At 40.2% G+C, this 23,188-nt stretch overlaps 1 protein-coding gene across 4 annotated transcripts in view; it reads right to left on the bottom strand.

Annotated features, from left to right (window-relative positions):
* The window catches only part of SORCS2 (sortilin related VPS10 domain containing receptor 2), a 562,584-nt gene that overhangs the window by 367,661 nt on the left and 171,735 nt on the right, over window positions 1-23,188 (bottom strand). For all 4 annotated transcript variants that reach the window (XM_082051270.1, XM_082051271.1, XM_082051272.1 and 1 more), the window contains exon 2: window positions 11,071-11,138. In XM_082051270.1, the coding sequence (XP_081907396.1) occupies window positions 11,071-11,138 (68 nt within the window). The remainder of the gene's footprint in view (window positions 1-11,070; window positions 11,139-23,188) is intronic.

Here is a 23,188-nt window from a genome sequence, read left to right as displayed (position 1 = left end):
TTTTCTTGTTTCCCTGGCTATTGCCCAGAGGTGACTGTACTTCACAGATACTGCAATGTCTTTTTATCAAGGGGCATAACTTGAACTGCACACACCCTCTTCAAGAAAAACAATATCCATTTGGTGAAGAAAGGACATCCCGGATTCAAAAGAAATTAACAGACAGGTGTTTTTCCACAAATAGGTGATAACAGGTATTTCCCACCCCAGATCCTATGATAGAAAACTGGGATTGAATATGGTCACAGGTCACAGAAGTATCTCCAGTCTGTCAAAGCAACTACTGTGGAAAAGCCCTCGAGAAGCTCCAAAATGCAGCCTTGGAGCTGAGATGTTAGGCCTGGTAGGCACTTAACACCTCATCCAAAAAGCACCTTCTCCAGTCAGGACTGTTCAAGTCAGGCCTGGTAGAGACAGAAACCCAGTCATATGAAAGAGGGAAGGTAATGGCTAGCAAGAGAAAAGAAAAAGGTGGGAAAGTGAAATATCTTTTTGAAGGTTAGCTCAAGAATGGCCATTTGTTGCAGTGAAATACATTGCTATCCCTGCTCTATATGCAATAAAAGGAAATTATGCCAAAGAGCAAAAAGGGGAAGCAGAAGTAGGAAGGGACATAACCAAATGTGATTAAAACAAAACAAAACACAAACAAAACACACACAACACAAACATCCACACACTTAGCTGGGACAAAACTTCAATTGACTAACTGACTAATTATCTGTCATCTCTTCAATGAGAGGCTGCAGGGAAAAGAAGGAAAATCTCGCAACTAACCTTCAGTTTTTCAGTACATCAAAAAGAATCAAGGCATTTCAATCTTACTGTAAGATGGGTTTAATTTTTGTTAACTACCCAAGTTCCTAAGTTCTTCAGCACATGGGATTATATTTGCATTTCAAACAATACCTTGTATTGAGTTTTTAATTGTCCTAATCCCTTCCAAATTCAAACAGAGAAAGCTGTCTAACAATACACAGTTCCTAATAAATAAATTATGTGGGAAATATTACCTTTGTTATTTTCACACTGAAAAACATATTCCATACTGCAGGGATAATGAGAGTATAAAACATTAACACTACATTTTTCTATACCATTCTGCATAATTAACTATGCAGCTGTTCATTCATCCAGCCCCAACAACCAAACTGATTTGCCATCAGTTCACAGGGGATGCAACAGAACAGAGTGCGCACACCACAGAAATAAGCAAAGCTGTTTGCACGCCAGATACCACACCAGTGACACACATTGTCCCACATGAAGAGAAGCAACGGGGGGGGGTTCAAAACAGCACTTTCAAAATAGCAGCTGAGAAAAGTCACTTCATCATTAGTTGCGTTCTAGACTAAGACTACAGGTGTTTTCCGATAGGTCTTATGGTATATTGGTGCTCTCTGATGGTCTCCTGTACCCAGGCTCAAGCTGAAAACTTTAAGGAAACAAAACACCCCTAAAACCTTACAGCTCTTTCATATTGCTGCAGCATTACAACCCCAACACTAATTGGAGTCCCACTGAGCTCGTACACTCAGATCACTTCCGTTCCAAAGAAACACATGAGGCAAAGACCAAGCGGACAAAAGCACAGGAACAGTAGGCTCTTCAAAACAAGGTCACACACTAGGCTGAAGTTGGAACCAGTGGCGTCACTAGTTGCAATGTCATCTCTACCAGATGCTCTGCTACACCATGACTCTCCCCTTCCATTTTTGTTTAAATATCCTATTCAGTTTTTTATACCTCATTCATCATCATAAAAATGTGAGGAGAAATGAAACTAGCTGCTTTGATTATGGTTTCTTATTTATTCCATTTTGCAAAGTGGCAAAGGAAACATTTCTTAATATTTATAAAGTGTCATTCCATTTGCCCCCAGGTTATGGGCCCCGCACCCCACTGCTGTGCTGGCCTGCTGGCAGCAGGAGTTAATGGATGACAACGCAGCAAAGTACTTCTGATTAGCTAAAAACTGATGGCTCAGCTGTTTTTAGATTAATTTAATACAGAGGAATCATGACGCAGTCCAAGCTCCAAGATTGCAGTTCTCTGTCAGATCATATAGAAGTGGGTGATGGGCTGTACCAATGCAAGCTTCCCTCTTCTATGATGGGAGAGAAGGCAGAAACAACACAAACACAAAATTACAAAGCCCACAGAGGATTAATTCACAGAAGGACATTGCTTCTCGATTCCTCATCTTAAACCTGTCTGGTGAGGCTAGCAAGAAAAATGATCATTTCTTGTGGGGGGTGCTTACACAGTAAGACCTGAGGAAACACCAGCAAAGTAGCTTTTCTGAACTTCCTGCTGCTACCGCCCTGGATGGGTTTTGAGTAGGAAAGATTGTTTATTCTATCACCATCAGTCCCAGCCAAACGGAATTAACTTCAAATGCCATCCTGTAAGCAGTGTTACAGTACAATTCCCATGCATCTTGTGCCTATAAAAAATATTTAGGATACCAGTTCCAGTTAAAGCAATCAGAAATTCTCTGACTTAGGTTCAGGTTACTCAAATGATGGGACAAGACTCTTAAACCATTTTAAATAAATGGTTATTCTTTCTTCATTCTTTCTATGAGTTGCATCTCATAATTATTTAATTCCTATTCCAGAAGAAGGATTAAAGAAAGGGGGGAAAAAGGAATACAAAACAAAACAAACAAATTAAAAACAAACAAACAAACACACCAACACACCACCCACCACCAAACAGAACCAACCTGTCAAGAGCAAAATCCCTGCACTCCAAGATGTATTTAACATGCTCAGCAGCCACGCTGCAACCAGCTCCAATAGACAAGCATACTGCAAGCAAGAGCCTTTTCCTAACCATCTAAATCACAGCTTTCCAACTGGATCTTAATCCATATGTCATATATTCTTTGTGTATTCACAAACTAGTTTAAAAACATATAAACACTCAAAATCATCATCACCAATCCAAGATGCTGAAGACTTGGAAGAGCACTTATGACAGAGCACTCTCGTCTATGCACAACAGATATTCAGTATTTTGGATAGATTTCTTTGGTAGCTTTTACTTGCTTGTGGATCTATTTTTTTCAGTTCAAACCTTCACACATACTAGACATCTCAATATACAAAAAATGCCCTTATGGTAACAGAGACATAAAAGGACCTCGTTAAGTCTTGTTCCCATAGACAGACATTTAAGAAACACCTTATTCAGAGGGGCCTACACATCACAACTTTCTCAAAGAACAGTTGCCAGCATCCCTGATCAACATTCACTCCTTTACTGATAGCCAAAAGCTACAGCCAGAATGTGTCAGGATGAAGGCAGCACCAAGGTAACAGCAAGGTTATTGCCAATAGGATAGGTCTTGGTCTTCAGAAAGACTATGGTGTGTCATGTGTCCATTATAGCACAATGCAACATTGGCACCCTTTAGGTCCCAAAATCAATACCACCGCTCATTAAAAATATCAATAACCATCTCTGCAATATCTTGCACTTTCAAAGGTTGTCAAGACATGCCTTTAATTTCCTTTGTCTTTTACGTATTTTTCTTACTTGACACACATAATAAAACATTGCTCATGTCCTGGAATCCACTACATTCACTTTCTAACCGTGGTTTTACAGCCCATTTCAAATGCTCAAAATAAATTTAAAATAGAGACTCTCCTGCACAATTTGACTCATAATGATACACTGTAGAATATTAGCAAGACAGAAATTGCAGCAAAGATAATGAAAGTCTTTGTAATGCTATTAGGTGTATATGGAAATATGATCAAAGAGAGCATAAAAATCTGTTGTTCAATAAGAGAAATAAAATTCTAATTGCAGGACTACGTTTTCAACAATACTGTCCAAAACTTTTCCACAGTGGAACCAGTGTAAATAAGGATATAATGGGAGGACAAAAGAGTTACACAGGTGTAACTGAAGGCAGTCTAATTTGATTGCAGAACCTGCATTACTCAGGATGATGCATTAGCCAGAGAGAGCACAGTCAGACATTAGATCCCAAGCTGAGTTTGCTGGGCTAATAATTAGAAAGCTATTTCTTCTTTTTTTGTTGTTTTTGCTTGCAAATAGAGCAAATTTGATATGGAAATCACAGACTCAATAACTCTATCCCTTGGGGCCATTGCTACAAAGTCACTTTTCAAAGCAGAACCACAACATAAGACCATCTGGAAGTTGCTGCAGAATTCAGTTGCTCACTTATCAAGCAGCACTTCATATCAAGAAAGTATTTCACTGGGGCACCAGACTCTATATTGGGGGGTTTTTTTGTTTGCTTTTTAAATTAATTTCAGGAAACAGGTGAAATGAGTTTCACCTACAAGTTCAAAGAGTTTGGAAAAAATGCTTATACTCATTTTCTCACACTCCGTGAGCCAAGCAGGGTCTGGAAATCTTACTTTCCAGAGTGATGTGTTGTTCACTGCACCTACCTTAAAAGCATCTCCTGCCCTTTGTGGTCTCAGTGTAGGCACACACCTTCGTGTAAATGTCCAAAGCGCCATATGGTCACTGTTCATTGACCGTTCCTGACAGCCAGTGGACAACATGGGGCAAAATATCCCTACATTTCTGAAAACAGGCCTACCTAGGGTTCAGCATGCAATGCTAAGAGGAGTTTAGTCGATGAGGACTGGGTTAGGGAGCAATTAAATAGTCTGGACATTCATAAATCCATGGGTCCAGATGGGATGCATCCGCGGGTGCTGAGGGAGCTGGCTGAAGTCATTGCTGGACCGCTCTCCATCATCTTTGCCAAGTCTTGGGAAACGGGAGAGGTGCCCGAGGATTGGAGGAAAGCAAATGTCACTCCAGTCTTCAAAAAGGGCAAGAAGGAGGACCCGGGTAATTATAGACCGGTCAGCCTCACCTCTGTCCCTGGGAAAGTAATGGAACAGCTTGTCCTTGGTGCCATCTCAAGGCATATCAAGGATAAGAGGGTTATTAGGGGCAGTCAGCATGGCTTTACCAAGGGTAGGTCATGCTTGACCAACCTCATAGCCTTTTATGAGAATGTAACAAGGTGGATGGATGGTGGCAGAGCGGTGGATGTTGTCTACCTTGACTTCAGTAAAGCCTTTGACACAGTCTCCCACAGCATCCTCACAGCTAAGTTGAGGAGGTGTGGTCTAGACAATAGAGTAGTGAGGTGGGTTGCAAACTGGCTTAGGGAGAGAAGCCAGAGAGTGGTAGTCAATGGTGCGGAGTCTAGTTGGAGGCCAGTATCTAGTGGAGTGCCCCAAGGGTCAGTGCTGGGGCCAATATTATTCAATATATTCATTAACGACTTGGACGAGGGAATTGAGTGTACTATCAGCAAGTTTGCTGATGACACCAAGCTAGGAGGAGTGGCTGACACGCCGGAGGGCTGTGCTGCCATCCAGCGGGACCTGGACAGGCTGGAGAGCTGGGCAGGGAATAACCTGATGAAATTTAACAAGGACAAGTCTAGAGTCCTGCATCTGGGCAGGAACAACCCCAGGTTCCAGTATAGGTTGGGAGATTACATATTAGAGAGCAGTGTAGGGGAAAGGGACCTGGGGGTCCTGGTGGACAACAGGATGACCATGAGCCAGCACTGTGCCCTTGTGGCCAGGAAGGCCAATGGCATCCTGGGGTGTATTAGAAGGGGGGTGGTTAGTAGATCGAGAGAGGTCCTCCTTCCCCTCTACTCTGCCCTGGTGAGACCACATCTGGAATATTGTGTCCAGTTCTGGGCCCCTCAGTTCAAGAAGGACAGGGAACTGCTGGAGAGGGTCCAGCGTAGGGCAACGAAGATGATTAAGGGAGTGGAGCACCTCCCTTATGAAGAAAGGCTGAGGGAGCTGGGTCTCTTTAGTTTGGAGAAGAGGAGACTAAGGGGGGACCTTATTAATGTTTATAAATATATAAAGGGTGAGTGCCATGAGGATGGAGCCAGACTCTTCTCAGTGGCAAACAATGATAAGACAAGGGGTAATGGGATCAAGCTGGAACACAAGAGGTTCCACTTAAATTTGAGAAGCCCGCCTGGACATGTTCCTGTGCGACCTCACCTAGGTGTTCCTGCTCCAGCAGGGGGATTGGACTAGATGATCTTTTGAGGTCCCTTCCAATCCCAAACATACTGTGATACTGTGATACTGTGAGTTAACAGTGCCATTAATGTCAAATAATGTCGTTTGTTTTGCTGTGGTGAAGCAATAACGATATGGTGATGCCACTGGGAACAATGGCAATTATACAGCAAGTCGCTTCAGCGCGACCGCATCATTACAGCTCAATGATATGCAATCAAAACTTTATTAGGTAACATCATTAGCACCTATTATTCATTGCTTAGATCAAGTTAAGAAGGGGAAGACACTGTGTGTACCAGAAACAGGACTCTGAAGCAGCCTAAGCACAGGGTTGGAAGCCAATTCCATGGCCATACACCAGTGAGTCACTGCATAACCTTCAGCCATTGGCTACCATCTCAGTTGCCCCGTGTATCAAATGGAATAATAATAGACATATTTTTCCAAGAGACATTATTAGGATTAATTAACTCAGCTGTGCAGATAAGTATTAGCAATAATTTCTTAGTGACTACTGATTCACAGTTTAAATATTTGATTGTAAGATTCAAGTACATACATCTAAAGCTGCAGGTATGCAACATATGCAAGTGAGCACCTGTGGCTGTAATACATTTGCATCTATACATTTATGCACAAACTGATCCACAAAACATAAAAACACATACTCTAGTATCTTTTATACTACTGGTCGGTTTGATTCAGGTCCTACCTACTGTAAACATGCTGGATAAAGATTGTGTGTGGACTCTGACAGGAACAGCCCTAGTATGCAAAGTATCTTCAATATACACACAATTTGTTAAGATAAATTTAGCACCTGAATTTTAAGTTTTAGTCACAGCATCAGTTTTTCATTATGCTAATGGGGCCTAACATGGCAAAGACCCATATTCCCAATATGTACTGCAGCTTAGAAACTTTAAAAATAAATCTGAAAACAATCCTCTGTTCCTTCTCAATAAGTTATTCTAATTTGCTTTCAAGAGGGAACAATGTCATCTCTGTTTATTTACCTTCCTTGTAGTGAGTCAAATAACTATACAATTTACCCCAATCTCAACAATTACTTAATAAGCAAATTAGCAAAGTATCAGAAACAGCTGACTAGAAGAGCACCCCCTGGTGTTTTCTAACTGCATGCTTCCACTGAGATTTATGCCTCCACCTCTTCAGTGTAACCAGGCACGGCTGCTACTAGTAAAAAGTTGTTAAAACTTCCATTTTCCAGCACCATTTTCCCTATTAATTCAACAATGAAAATATTCCAAGGTAATTAAAATTCATGCCTCCCAATCCCGTAAGTCTTACTGCAATTCCAAGGTCACTGAGAACAAATAAGCATCACTGGACTACTGAGTCACTCTTCCCATCTCATCCTCTGTTCCATTAAGTAAGGAGGAGGAAGAAAAAAAAACAAACCAACTGAAAAAAACCCCACACACCACAATTATTTTGAGTGATGGGAAAAAAAAGAAGAGAGAGGTGAAGAGGATATATGTTTTAGATCAAAAGATGCAGTTGCAAGAAACAAAAGAATAGATAAAGGTCAAGCTGGGAGAATATTTACTGATTAGCAAGATAAAGGTGGGAGATTAACAACATTAAAAAAAATTAACCTAGTGGGGACTGCTCAGGTTATAAAACAAATTTATTTTCATTTAGAGAATATCAAATGTCTGGTATGATCTAGCCAGGAAGAAGAAAAACACTGGACTGACTCAGGAAAATAATAGACAGCATCCATTCCTAAAAAAAGCCAAAACACTAAACTATATTTTTCACACCTGTTTTGCTGTATATTTGTTCTGATGCAAATGAGAGGAATGGAAAAGAAAATCAAACAAAAAAGTTTAAAAATATATATACATTGTGCATTCTGGGCAGGCTCCCAACGCAAGTACAACACCCTGGCTCCATCGGCAAACATGGAGTCTCACCAATTTACACCCAACCATTTTACACAGAGGAAAACAGGGACGGCTTCATTCAGTATTTAATTTTATTTTATTCAGTACAAACAACAAGCTCCATCTCAACAGCGAGGGGCACTGTTCGATATTTTTGCACCAGTAAGTCTCATTTGTGCTTTTCCAGAAGCAGGCGCTGCAGCTCCCGCAGTCTGACGGCCCGTGTCCCGGTTCACACCTCAGCGGGCAGAGGCAGCAAGAGGAGCTGAGCCCAGGACAGATACAGGGGTGGAGCAGCTACCACCCCTGCCCCAAGTGCTAATCTTAAACACTTGCTTCCTTTCAGCTTTTCCATCCTAGTTTTATAAACAACCAAAGCATCTGGTACATCTATTACTTGTAAGTGAAAGGGCCTGATTTCCCTATGATGCACACTAGCATAAATTTTATTTGAATGCAGTTCACACCAGTTCTTCTTTACACCAGCTGGCAGCAAAGTCTGAATGACCTTGTTTAAAGTGTTTATGTTCTCAAAAGAAAGCAACATTATCTGAAGCCTGGTTTATGTTTATTTTGAAAGAGCACAGAATTTATTTTGAAGAGTCTGACTGAATAAGTTTAACAGACTTCTATGACAGATGATACTGAAGCATGGATAGCAAAACTTGGAACAAAGTGCACATGGTGTATAGGCCAGGGGCACACAACGGGAAAGCAATGTGTGCTTACGCAATTATGGGAGAATCCAAATTGCCATTTGGTTGCTTTCTTTGTACAAGATGTTGGACAAAAATTAAAACAGAAACAAATGTGCAAGGAATTTCACATCTTCTAAGTTTAAAGGATAACTACAAATGAACCATCGTAGCCCTAAAAAAGCCAGTCCTGAGCCAATACTAAACAGTCTTCATTTGATCTTACTCTCTTTCCTGAACACTCCCTTTTCATGACTAGACTTTTTTTATTTACTTGAAAATATCCTTGTGCTGCCTGGACCACCATCCCTGGCCAGATGGCACTACTCAGCTACTAGTCTGACAACAAGGAGTTGCAAAGATACATTGTCACTATGAGAAATCCGACAAGGTCAAAACAAGCTCTCACTACCATCCAGCGAGACCTGGACAGGCTGGAGACTTGGGCGGGGAAAAATTTAATGAAATATAACAAGGGCAAGTGTAGGGTATTCATCTGGGTAGGAACAACCCCAGGTTCCAGTATAAGTTGGGGAATGACCTGTTAGGGACCAGTGTAGGGGAAAGGGAACTTGGGGATCCTGGTGGACAGCAGGATGACCATGAGCCAGCACTGTGCCCTTGTGGCCAGGAAGGCCAGTGGCATCCTGGGGTGTATTAGAAGCGGGGTGGTTAGTAGGTCAAGAGAGGTTCTCCTTCCCCTCTAGTCTGCCATGGTGAGACCACACAACCTGGAACATTGTGTCCAGTTCTGGGCCCCTCAGTTCCAGAAGGACAGGGAACTGCTGGAGAGAGTCCAGCGCAGGGCAACAAAGATGATTAAGGGAGTGGAGCATCTCCCTTAGGAGGAAAGGCTGAGGGAGCTGGGTCTCTAGCTTGGAGAAGAGGAGACTGAGGGGTGACCTCATTAATGTTTATAAATATATAAAGGGTGAGTGTCACAAGGATGGAGCCAGGCTCTTCTCGGTGACAACCAATGGTAAGACAAGGGGTAATGGGTACAAACTGGAACACAGGAGGTTCCACTTAAATTTGAGAAGAAACTTCTTTACAGTGAGGGTGACAGACACTGGAACAGGCTGCCCAGGGAGTTTGTGGAGTCTCCTTCTCTGGAGACATTCAAAACTCACCTGAACACCTTCTTGTGTAACCCGATCTAGGCGTTCCTGCTCTGGCAGGGGGATTGGACTGGATGATCTTTAGAGGTCCCTTCCAATCCCTAACATTCTGTGATTCTGTGAATGCAGCCTCATTCAAAACAAGTAACGAGGCTGGTATACAGCATGGCCTGGTCACAGACTGTTCCCACTCCCTACTCCCTTGCCCATTCCTTTCCTGGGATTGTCTCTATAAAGCTCTTTGCTCACACAGATGAAGGGTGACTCCCCATATAAGCTCTTGGGACAATATGAAGTTTACAAGTACCAAAGCCACAAGGTATTAGATAACTAATTTGTTTCTAGACCTGAAGCTCATAGGCTGCATAAAAATATCACGTAAGTCTCCTCAAATAAGTCCCCTCTCATTTGTAACAATTATTTAGATATCCCAGTAGAATATTTCAAGAATATTTCTACTGATACAGATAATCCAAGAAAACTAGCATAGCAAACACTGGAGCAATACTGTATTTATTGGTATCAGTGAAATACTTCCACTTTTGAAGTGTATATAGTAGGCCTAGCAAAAAATTTGTGATGGAGGATTTATACAGATACACAGAAAACTAGAACACAAAAATCCCACTTAGCAAAACAAAATCAGGTCTTGAGAAGATAACCAGTATGACCAGTATAATATAGGCTTACCCTAGCCCTGAGTTTGTGCCGCTATACACCCAAGTGTGCAATTTGTACAGACACAGGCAACAAGCACAGCGATATCTTAGTTCATGAATGTTAAGAAAATGAGACTCAATTTGGAAGTTTATTTAGATTACTACACATGCCCAGTTGTCTCAGACACAATAAAATCTCCACTGGTATTATATTTAATCCAATTGTAACTGCTTCCAAACCAGGATTTACTACCCTCAATACAGAACTCAAGAGCAATAAGAACTCACAATATACATATCCCAACACAATAAGGATTTCGAAGTTTTTAAGTAGTTTTGATGTGAAATTTCTGAGAAAATGAAAAGAATGACATCTTGCAAAGTGGCATCAGAAAGATAATCTCTATCATTGTTTGTCTCTACTGCTAAAACTCATTTCAAACTCTTTATTATTGAAATGCAGAAACTGCATTTAAGGAAAAAAGGAGTAAGAGCTGATAACAATCTGGATAATCTTCCTCTGTTAGCATCATACCAACTCAGCAACAGTTAGGAAAAGGAAAAGAGACAGATCTGTTCTGAAGGACAAGGTGGTGGAAGAGATTATAGGAAAAAAAAGGACTTACCTCCACAAAGAGCTCTCCAGCACTTTCCCCATGTCAGTGTGATAATACTTGGTAAGGATCAGGATCACCTAAACGAAAACGAGAATAAATATATTTATATATGTAAACTGATATAAGAAACAGAAGTAGATCATAGGCAGCATTATTCTGGTGAACACTAAAGTGAGCCTCCTGAAAATCTGAAATGTATTTCACTTTATTTTTACTTAATAGCAGTTTTGCTTTTAGACTCAGCTTTTTCCTTTCTCTTTCTGAGAAGAGCGATTTCAGCACTCAAAGTTTTCTGCCAACCTGGCGACTTAGTGAAAGATTGCCCTTTGCACATGAGTGGTGGAGCTGGAACTGTCACGGAAATCCCCCCACCGCATGACAGCCCCCAAGTAATTTGTATGACTATCTCAGCAGGACGAACCAATCTGGTTGCTTGCTGAAATTTAGGAGGCAACTGTCTTGGACATCTACAAGCTCTTTTTTTCTTTTTTAATTCCATGTGCTAAACAACGGTGATTAACTTTGATTATCCAGATACCAAATTCAGGCAGAAAATGAGCTCTTGTCTTTCCTACAAGATCAGAAATGCAGCTTTCATGTTATTTTTCATTCCCAGAAGTATCACTTTTCTTTTTTTGCCTTCAAGAACCGGCTGTGTGCTCTGTAATTACTCATCTACAACACCAACAGCCAACAAAATACACAAACAAATTTTAGCCACAAACCATCTCCAGCCTATGAGACAAGTCAGCAAGAAACACGTTCCATTCACTCAATGTCCAACAAATTCACCGGTCAAACAACAGAAAGCTCTGGTCCATGACTGGTGTATCAAGCTGAATGCCATGGTTTATACTGAGATCATTTAAAACAGATTTCCTTCACTTGCTGCCAGTCCATATTAGTGGTTGTTATACCCAGGTCCCCATAGCAACCCCACAGAGGCAAAATGGGACGAACTTCGGGTTCCTTGCACCACTGTTGTCCTTCTTTAATGCAGGGTCAACAGCAGCCCCTAAAAGTTGGGAGCATGCTCTTATTTAGCTGCCACTTGCTCTGCTCCTGACCACCAGGTGAAATCTCCAGCAAACAGCAACTGTGGGCATTCACTTTGATTATTCAGACCATTTATGCTGCAGTCTCTGTACACTGGAGCTGAGGGGAGGGGAGGGGAGGGGAGGGGAGAATTCCAGACCATGGGTGTTACATACATGGTGCTTTGGAAACAACACAACGTTCTGCAGAACTGACCTATAATACCAGTCTCAGGGTTATCTACGCCTAATAAATTCACAACAAGTATTCCTGGATGTATACTGATATAAGTAAAAGCAGAACCAATCCATAATTTACAAATAGTATTATTCTTTACTATTCTCAAAAGAGGCACAATCTACCAGACCAGTTCATTAGAATTGTATGATTTTATAAAAATCAAAGCTTGGTTTAAAATAAAGCAAGAAAAAAACAAAACCACCTTTTACTTTTAAATGTGTTACCACAAGACTTACAAAGCCAAGAGAAAGAACCATTTCCAAAAGGGGAAAGTATCTACTGATGAGATTCCTGGCTACAGCTCAAGCACGCTTCATCAGGTCAGCTATTTATTCTGTTGTCAGTGTCTTAACTACAGCTTTCTGCTGGTGCTTGCAATTAAGCAGAAAAAGAAAGAAACTTCACTACTGGGAGCACCTATTGGCTCCAATTATTTAGGGAAATGTTTCAGACCGTGCTTTTCTAACAACTGAAATCCCTCTTAGGCCACAAAACTTGACCTGGGAGGTTTTTTAAAGAGATACAAGAATGCATATTTGGTGCACAAAAATAAACATCAAAAGGCATAAAAGATTACCCTTTCTTTCCTTACATTCATGCAGAACCAGAGATTGAGTCCTGAACTTAGTAAGCCAACTTTTCTCATCCTTGCACATCATACAACCACAACACTTAAAATTCAGATGATTTTCAGTAATGTATGTTGGAGCCACCTTACCACAGAGCAAGCCCGATGTTTCATTCCTGAATTAAACTGGTTATTATCACACACAGAAGGTGCTACTGGGTTACTCCCAGTTCACCTGCTTTGGACTTTACCTGTATGGAAGCATCAACAACGCACCTTCCAGATAAGCCATTTCTGTACCACAGCACCTGTCCTCAGAGTTAAAGACTTTCAGGAACGCGGGTGGATCACTGTGCCACTTGCGGGCCATAGCTCATCTAGGGGATGCCCACACCAACTCAGAAAGCTACTGCTGGTTCACACACTTCAACTGAATGGTTTCCAGGTAATTGCAAACTGCATTGGGGAGCAGCTATAGGCAGTAAAATATCTTATTTATGCTGCAGGATTGGTGCCTTAATCCGAGCCATATCTCTGAGAAACAGATATTAGTATTTCCCAACCTGACTGGTAAATTTATTTAAAAATTAAAATACCTTATTTTGTATTTCAAGAGTATGGACAATGACTTAGGAAAAACAAAGCCATAATGAGCCATCTTTGAATCCCTAAGTCCTATTAGCAGATTCCTGTCACAACCTAATAAGTACGAGGCTGCCAGGAGGCTGACCACTATTTCAGATATGCCAGCAGATCTCATCCCAACATCCAGAAAATGTAGGTCAGCTATTTATCAGATGTTACAGCATTGTCCTCTGGATTGTGGGTATCCTTTCAGTCTAAACAGTGATCCTGCTAACCAGAACAGTGTTTTTTTTTCCCAATTAATAAGCAGATCCAAAGAACAGGAGGAGTTATTTCACAATAAAAATGCAAAGGTCTTCAGGATCTCTGGATTCTGTGCGTCATTTGTAAGAGCAGAGCCCTGTTTCACTGATTTCATTTCAATGGGGCTCCATAATTACAAGCACTTTACAGGTTGGACGGAAGCCAATGGTTCACACACATGGGTGTCCCAGTGAGAGCGCTTGGGTGGCCCATAGATGGGGAGACGCCTGAAGCGCAACAGCTACTGAGCAACAAGCAAGGGGATGGTTCTTAACCAGCTCATACTACCATCAGTCATGGCCACCTAAAATAAATATAGCTTTTTTCGTGTTATTATTTTATAGCTAAAATAAATGCAGGCAATGGAGGATAATTAGATTTCCCAGATTATTTATTAAAAATGGATTTACAGGGTTACCTAGAAATCTCCTAGTCCATCCAATCTCTTGTTTTATGAGACTTGTGAAGCTATTTTAAACCATTACGTCCTAAATTCAGTCACAGATCTTTGAGTTAATCCCCAGGGTACATCAATGGAGGTGGCAACAGTAATTCACCATCGTGTGCAAGGGATCTACAAACACCTGACAGTGCTTCTGGTCAAATACACCTAAGGTATGTATCCCTTCTGCTTTCACTGCCCTGAAACAAGAGTCCTTAGGCATTCCTTCTTACCAGATTCCTCAGAATGTGTTTATTACCAAGTCCATTCTACCTGCAATCCTGTGCGGCCCCACCTTGAACCCTGTGTTCATTTTTTGGTCACTCATCATAAGCACACTGAGGTACCTAGAGAGAGTGCAGAGGAGGCAAAGCAGCTGGTGAGGGGCCTGGAGCACAAGTGTGGTGAGGAGCGGCTGCGGGAGCTGGGGCTGTTTAGCCTGGAGAAAAAGAGGCTGAGGGGAGACCTTATCGCTGTCTGCAACTACCTGAAAGGAGGTTGTAGCATGGAGGGTGTTGGTCTCTTCTCCCAAATAGCAAGTGATAGGACAAACGGAAATGGCCTCAAGTTGCACCAGGGGAGGTTTAGATTGGATGTTAGGAAATACGGAAAGGGTTGTTGGGCATTGGAACAGGCTGCCCAGGGAAGTGGTGGAGTCACCATCCCTGGAGGAGTTTAAAAGGCATTTAGGCGAGGTTCTTAGGGACATGGCTTAGTGCTAGAGTAAGGTTAGGTTATGGTTGGACTCTCTGATCCCAAGGGTCTCTTCCAACTGAAATGATTCTATTACAAGAATTTTGCTTATTTGGGGGTTTTAAGTAAATATAAGTAAAAATTCATACATATTTTGGCCCAAAGCAAAGACAGAGAAGTCTGGTACAGACCCCTTGGCTCAGTATTTGGGCATGACAGACTTCTCTTTGGAGCAGCCCTTGCTGCACCTCACAGCTTTCTGATAGTCCTTCTACAGCTTGCTTTGATCCCAGCACTGCAGTTTCACCTCCCTTCAGAAACATTCGAATCAACAGAGCCTCAGACTTCTAGTTCCTTGTCAGGCTCCCTGCATAGAATTCAGAAGACAATATTTTCACCCTTTTCTTTCCAATAAATTGTTTTATTTTGATACTACACGACAGGCACATGCCAGCTGTTTCACACCATACAGATTTAAAATAAAAAAGAGAAAAAGGAAAATGAAAGCTTTTAGCTTTTGTAACAAAATTAGTGCTTTGTTACATGCTGCTTTACCAAACCCCCTGATCTCTCCATAAAGCCAGAGTTGGCCAGTATTTGTCTACATCAGCCAAAGTATGGGAGACAAATTCCTTAGGATTCCAAAAGTCGTATGCAATGTGCATTGGAAGTAACTTTTCAGTGGCAGTAAAAACTCTAATTCTGGTCAACTTGTCTAGGCTGGTAGACTGTGAATGTCAGGTTTGGGGTTTTTTGTTGTTTGGCTTGGGTTGGTTGTTTTTGGGTGGTTGGTTGTTTTTTTGTTTGGGTTTTTGGGGAGGCTGTTTATTTGTTTTTTAAGATGGGGGACAGGGGACACAGAGAGAATTTTGATTCTCCCAAGCCCATGCCATTCACCTGCTACCACAACCGTGTTCCTGCGTGGGTGGATTCTCACTGTCATGGTACTTACAGCTCCGAATTGTTCTCTGAGGTGTAGTCGTATCTGACCAAAAATCCTTTCTAGATGTGGACCTGTCTGCAGGAGGGCACTGGGTTTTCAGTGAATGACAGACAGGGAAAACAAACTGAAAACTCTACAGATATTATTATCCACAAATAATTAAGTTAGGATGATCTGGTTTTCCCCTCTCCTTTTCTTTTGCTTTCTTCTGAAAATGCTTTGCAGCAAGGCTGGACCAAAAAGAGCAAAATTTCACTTTAAGAGATACAATGTGCTTTTAATCATTTCCTAATAAAGTTTTGGCTTTAAAGAAGCCCATTTTAATCCTCTCTTTTCATCACCATGTCAGCTAAGAGGGGAGAGAAAGGAAAAAGGAATAAATTCTAGATCAATCACTTTCCATGGTGTTTATGTTTTATCTTTATTTTCCTTTACTGTGAAGGACTTGCTAAGATCTTTCTCTTTTTGATAAACACTGACTTATGGAAAAAATATTCTCTTTTTTCTTTTTTTTTTTTCATGCTCCCTCTATGATGTTTTCTTTCATGGTCCATTCTTAACAGAGATCTCTCTTTCTATCTACATGGAGATTCTTAAGGATCAGGCTTTATTTGACCCCTGCCATTTTTTATTTGAAGTAAATTTCTTTTGGTATCTATTCAGATGAGCAAAAAACTCATACTTTCAAATGTATAATTGCAAGTTTGTGTGTTTTCCTAAGTTTATTAGAAGGTGAGAGCATGCTGTAAATACTTCAGGGCCACCAGAGCTACCAGGAAAGCATCCTGCTCAGACTCGAGTTCCTACAAACTTCTTTGCATCTACTTAATTTAATTCATGTGAATGAACCCACCGAAATCAAGAGTAGTGTTCCTGAGAGTCACTTGAACACAGGCAGTTAATACTCTGTATGACTGGAACATAAGCTGCTGTTTTGTTCAAGAGCACAGCTTAACTCACCTTTTCAGCTATTAAACTATTTCACTGTAAACTGTAACTATTTCAGAGAGATCAGGATGTTCTAGGCACAGACTATTAATTCATCACCACCGCCCCCTGTACTTCCAAAACTTTCTTGACAACTAATAATCAAAAAACTCCCTAACAAATTACAGGCAACCACCTACTTCTCCAGTCCTTCAAGCCATTTTCACTTTTGTAGCAGCAGGCTCTTGAATCACCATGCTAAGGTCTTACAAGAACAGTAAAAACCAAGGGATTATTCATTTGAAGTTATATTGCCACAAGTCTACTATATGGACCAACTGCCATAATACTATTAACAACTTCATCATAATTTGATTATGCTAGGAGAACTGTAAATGGAAAGAGAGTGTTTAGATATACTCTGTTGCAGCATTATGATGAAAGGTGAAAAAGAAGACATTTAGACCATTACTAAAGCTATTAAGAATTCACTGTATAAGCTGCTACTCCTCTCTGGTAATAGAGTTCATAAAAGCAACCCATGACTTAACATAAAAGACAAAGAATTAGATTTATACTTCCCCCAACTAAATTGTATTGGGAGAAACGAGAACTTACTGTGTATGAAGTCACTGACTGGACCAGTGCACTTGTCTTAAGCATTAGTAATAATTCCATACAGTGAATTTATTCATAACTCACAGCAAGACACAATGGCTGAACTCCTATTCCACAAGAAGTATTTCTATCCATAGGAGCTGACTCTTGAAAGTGGTGGCTGCAATAGCTTCCAGATTCAAAACCACGTTAACAACAGCACTTTACACATTGATCCTGCAAACATTTATACAGAAGAGTAACTTTAAGATATCTAATACATTTAATCCACTATCTAGTACAGAACAGAATTATATTCTGTTAGCACTGTACAAACACAGAACAAAAAGACAACCGACTGCCTTTGGGAACCTACAGTCCAAGTTCAGAAAGAGGGAATTCTTCACATCATCAACAACTGATGTCACATTTTCAATGCAAGCTCCTAAGAAAATTATGGTGGAAACATATCAATAAAGAGGCTTCCAAATCTATTTTCCAGCTTTCAGCATTTAGCATCTCAGGCAGTTGAGCTGTTACTTCAGTTTTTAGCAGTTGGCTGCCTGGATAAGCACAGGCTTCTAGGTGGTACTGCCTGACCCATCAGCACAATGACAGAGACCATTGTGTTTTAAATAATTAATGGTCAGACCTCAAAAATCAAAGCATATGTAAAACTGGTCAACCAACCTGGACTGCTGGTACTCTAACATATTCATGTTGCTGCTCGTTTCTATAATCATTAGATGCAGCTCTTAGATTTCTGAGTATCCTGCAGAACTCACTCAAGCAAATGGGAACTCAATTTTAAAGCCACAGAATTACAGGACCCAAAATTCTAGATTATATCTGCAGCTTAGGAAAAAGTATGTAACATTTTAGCTAGTTGTTCGATTAAACTTTCTGTTCTTTTTCTAAGAGCCTGAATCAATGTCACCTTTGACACAAAAACCTCCAGTTATCCAACACTGCCTTTTCCTACACAGCCACGGTAATTTTTAGCTTTAAATATTTAACATAGCATTTGATAAGCTCTCAAAACCACATCCACAAACATGCCAAGAGAATACATTTCTAAAGCATGAAGCAAGGAATTTGTTTTTCCCCAGTCTGGCTTGACTCATAATTGTAAGGGTTTTTTTTTTTTTTTAAATATAGACTAGTTTTACTTATCTCCTCTAATAACGTATTCTAAATTGAATTAACAATCCTTCCTGCAGAAGCAAACCCGTTGTCTGAATATTCTTTTCCATTCCCACAAAAATTAAAGAGGCAGCAGAGCTGACATGCAGAGAAGACATAAGTAAAACATCTTTACTCTCTTCCGGCATAAACTACTACTCTTTTCAGGAATGCGATATTATGGATAGGCAGTTCACCTTGCTCATCAACATTATGTAACTATTTGCTACCAGAAAAGAAAGATCAAATTTTAAGCACTGTTTGTGAAATATTCCCAGTCCGTCATGCATTGTTACGGCCCAGTAGTAAAATATAAAAATTCCAACTGAGCTTCCAATCTGCATCACTAAATCCTTTTTCAAAGCCAGAGCTTTTTTTTTTTTGTTTGTGTTAAAACATTACCATACAAAAATAATTACACCCTTCATTTCAAAAAATAAATTATTATGCAAGTCATATGGAAACATCTGTAGAGGATACCGCAAGCTGGGAAGACTGTTCATCTGACGCAGGGCTGTTGGCAGATATGTTCATAGCAGTTACTCTCCCTCACAGCTGCTCTGTCTTCACCAGAACCACAGGATCAAATATCATTTTACCAGATAACATTGTATTTATCAGAGGTTGCATCAACCTACACTGATGTCAAAATTACATTTAATTATCTCTGAGAATGGCTTATGGTGTTCAAATAAGACCTAACTGCCTATCACAAAGAGGTTTTATAACACTGTATACGGGAGCAAAGACTTTGACACTGCATCAAGATCAGCAAAAGAGTCACAGTGTTTAATACCATTCTTGTAATGAATAAGGACTGTACTTTATATTTCCTGAATATTTGAGTTTTTTCTTTATAAATGAGAAATATAAACATGCCCACATGATCTACAGAAAGGGATAATGTCACACTCTACCTGAAACCAGTACTGCCAGGACAAACACACTAAAGACCGAGGCAGTTATATTATAGTGACAGAGTGGTGATGATTAATATTTTAGTCAAAAGACTAAAGACTGAGGTTGCCTAGTAAATCAGGAATAATACAAAACAGATCTGGGCATGTTATTAAAGTGCTGTCTCAAAAAACTCCTCTATTTCCCGAGGGGGGTGGGTGCCAGTGCCTCTCCAAGCAAGGACCATTTGCTCTGCAGCTTCGCACAGGGACAGACTAGGCCCAATACCAACCCCTCACCAACATTTTACTGGGTGGAAGTTGGTCTCTTTACATTTTAACTGTTTCATCCCTACTTATCTTGCTAAAATAACTGATTTCAGCAAAAGTACCAACACACTGATCCCAGAGTGTTATGAAAGGGGAGCATTCCCACTCCAAGGCCAAGCTCGTCTGCCCCCTGAGGACACATTAAGAGTAAATTTGGAACACCTCAAATGACATTAACAGAATTCGGCTACTGTAAAATACTGGGAATGACCCCCCTTTGCAAGGAAGAAGGATGAAAGCACATTCATCTTCAGCATTATCCCTGAAGCAGCAGAACTTCATATCCGTGCCAAAGGAAAGGGTGTAAAAGAGTTGAGGGAACATCCAACTGGGTTAGGAGACTATTAGAAAGGGCTTGGGAGCAGTTGGGAAAATTGGTCAGGCGCCAAATATGTCAGAGAAAACATTGGAAGGGGCCAGGGGAGTGCTGGAGAGTTCTCCACATTCAGTCCAAAGCCAAACAAGGAGGTTTCCAATCTGTGAGCACTGAATTTTCGCCAGCTTTTTGTGTTTCCTCACCCAGCTCTGCCCTAGGTGTTCATTACTTTTAGAGCCATGGAGCCATCAAAGCTAAGTGGAATTATACAGCATTATCTGTGGAAAGAAACAGCTACTTTGCCAGGCAATGCCAGATCATTTTGGATCCTTAACTAATCCTGTCCTGTCACACAGACACTACACTTTAGTTTAACAAGTATGAAGAATATTAACACAATTGATCATCTCAGAGCCAGGTTTCAAATTAGCCTCGCATTCCAATCTTAACCCTCTAATACATTTTAAATGACCTTCAGATCAAGCAGATACAAGCAGGAAAAGATTGTAGGTCCTGATAAATGAGGCCTATATTTCTTTATTTTACCCCAGCAGAGACTTAGGCTTGCCACAGATTCTTTGGAGACAGTTTTTATATGTCAGCATTAGGAGGCTATAGCTAGGACTGAAAAGCAGCTTCAGTAAAAAACTCTTAATACAAAATACTCCCCCTTAGGGACTGATGTTTTTCATGCTTGGTCTCTCCTCTAGTGATCCTAGATTGTTTTAGAAATAGCTTAAGAACTTCTTTCTTCATGCTAGAACTACTCTTTTCTGTCTTCATAGATAGGAGAGGCACAACAGTTAAACAGCACAAGACTTGGAAGAAAAGTATTTTTAATTCATGCCTAGAACACTTCTGAGTAGTTATCTCTAACACTTGAGCTTTCTTATCACACTTTTCTGTAGAAATGCAGTAATTTCAGGCTTCTTGCATCCCCTTAACATAAGGTGGTAGTAGTACTGTGTATTTTACAGTTGGGAAATGGAGAATAAGATGTATCACTCTGATTTATCCCATTTAACTTTAGGATGTACCAGCCCCTAGGGACAGATACCTCTGGAGATCAGTTTTGCCTCTCTAGATCTGATTAGTCCTTTGGAAGTACTACTTCTAGTGATTTATGATGCAGAGGACCTGCACTTCCAGCTTGAGCCTCTCAGAAAGACTAGATGAATTCATGCTTAAATGAGTTGCAGATAAAGTCCAGAAAACAACATATAAATACAACATAGAAAAAGAGGACAAACAGAAGCAGAATCAGCAGACAAAACATAAATTGTGTGCCACTAACTTCAAAGATCTTTTCCAATCCATGATGCTCCCAGGCCCAAGTCTCCCATCTGTTCAAGACCACTTAGCACCACACAGTACTCAAGACTTAGAGCAATGCATCACCACTTTGCAGAGATACAGTTATGTGCTTCTAGATCACAGATCTCTGATCTGACATGTAACATAAACTCTGCCACAAAAGTATACATTTTCTGTAGGCCAAAAATTCATTTTCCTCCCCCACTTGCCTCTCCATTAAAAAAAAAGCCCAGAAATACGAGGAAAGAGTTAAAAGAAACTTATGCAACTATATGTCATCTCTGAAGGTACAGCAGACTAGTTTTTGTAACTACTACAAACAAATTTTGTTTCTTCAAAATAGCACATGTAACTATGATGTGTTTCATATCAAGGTACGTTATTACAGAACTTAAAAGTGTTGAACAGTTTAAACTTCTGTACAGTCTACATGACATTTACTGTTGTCCTTCATTATATCGAGCATCTCTCTGGAACTGCTATTTATTTTCCAATCTTTTTTTTTCTAATCAGATTGTTCTATATTTGTATTGTAAATGCCTATCTCTATTTACATTCTATTTCTGAAACTTACAGCATAGCCTCCTCTGTTTACAAGTCAGTAGTCTTTCTTATGGAATTAACCTTATCCCCCCACCCTCACAAAAAAAAAAAAGAAAAACAAATAATCTGAACCTTTTAATTCTTGCAAATTGTTTTTCTTGAGTTTGGAGTTTGAGTCTTAACTGATGCCATGACAGAAAGGCACCAATAACCAGAGTGCAGAGGATACAGCCCAGACCCAATGGCAATTTTTCGACTCAATGTTGTTAGCAAATGGGTGGTTTCCTTCCTCCCTCCCCACCCTTCCATACCCATGCATTTGGTTTGAGTCTGATCCAAAGCCTATTTCAACCAATGGAAATCTGTATTACGCCCATTCTAAACATATTAAAAGTCAATCAGATCTTGAAATTGCTTTCATGAAAGGAAGGATCTTGATAAAACCAGTACTTGTAAAAGTCTCACATGTTCTGTGCAAAGGAAAAACAAACAACCTATATTTTCGACAAAATGCACATAGCTTTACAAATTTATGGCTTCAAATGTCAAGTTATAACGGATGAGACTACTGAATGAGAACAGGTATGGTTATACCTAATGATGTAAACTTTTTTAACCCAGTAATGGGAACTTACACACCTGAAGATCTCTCTAAATATACACTTCTTAACTGAAGTAAAAGTTCACTTATAATGCAGAAGAGAAAGTGAGCAGAGGTAGACTACTGTAAATAACATCAGACCTATTATGTCACTCCATTATAACCTATTTATATTTGTTTAAAATAAATAAATATACATATTGCAACAAATTTCCAGATTAAAGGTCACAGGAAAAATATACCATCCCTGTATCTAACACAACATTCAACTCCTCCTATTTCCCTACTTCAAAACAGCACAGAAAGAATATTCCAACCCCGAGCAATCCCATTATCTTCTTACATAGGGCAGTAGGCCCATATTTTTCAACAGCAAATAGAAGGGAAAAGATGCTTTCAGTCCAGCCCAAGCCACAGTTTATTTTCTAGACACAATAAAATGAATAAAACATCCATTCAAGATTACTCAGCCATCTCCTAAAGAAAGAAGCATGTCAAAAGCTGATCAAGGTTCTTCCCTGCCAATTCTTCAATGAACAATCTTTTTCCCAGTGGGAGAAGAGTGACAATTCTTCAGGGAGAGCAGTGTCAAAAATAACCAAACAGAAGTTT

Source organism: Streptopelia decaocto (assembly GCF_964273445.1).
Source record: "Streptopelia decaocto genome assembly, chromosome: 4".
Classification (NCBI taxonomy): Eukaryota; Metazoa; Chordata; class Aves; order Columbiformes; family Columbidae; genus Streptopelia; species Streptopelia decaocto.
The sequence above is the reverse complement of the archived record's forward strand: the minus strand, read 5'-3'. Positions and strand labels throughout refer to the sequence as shown.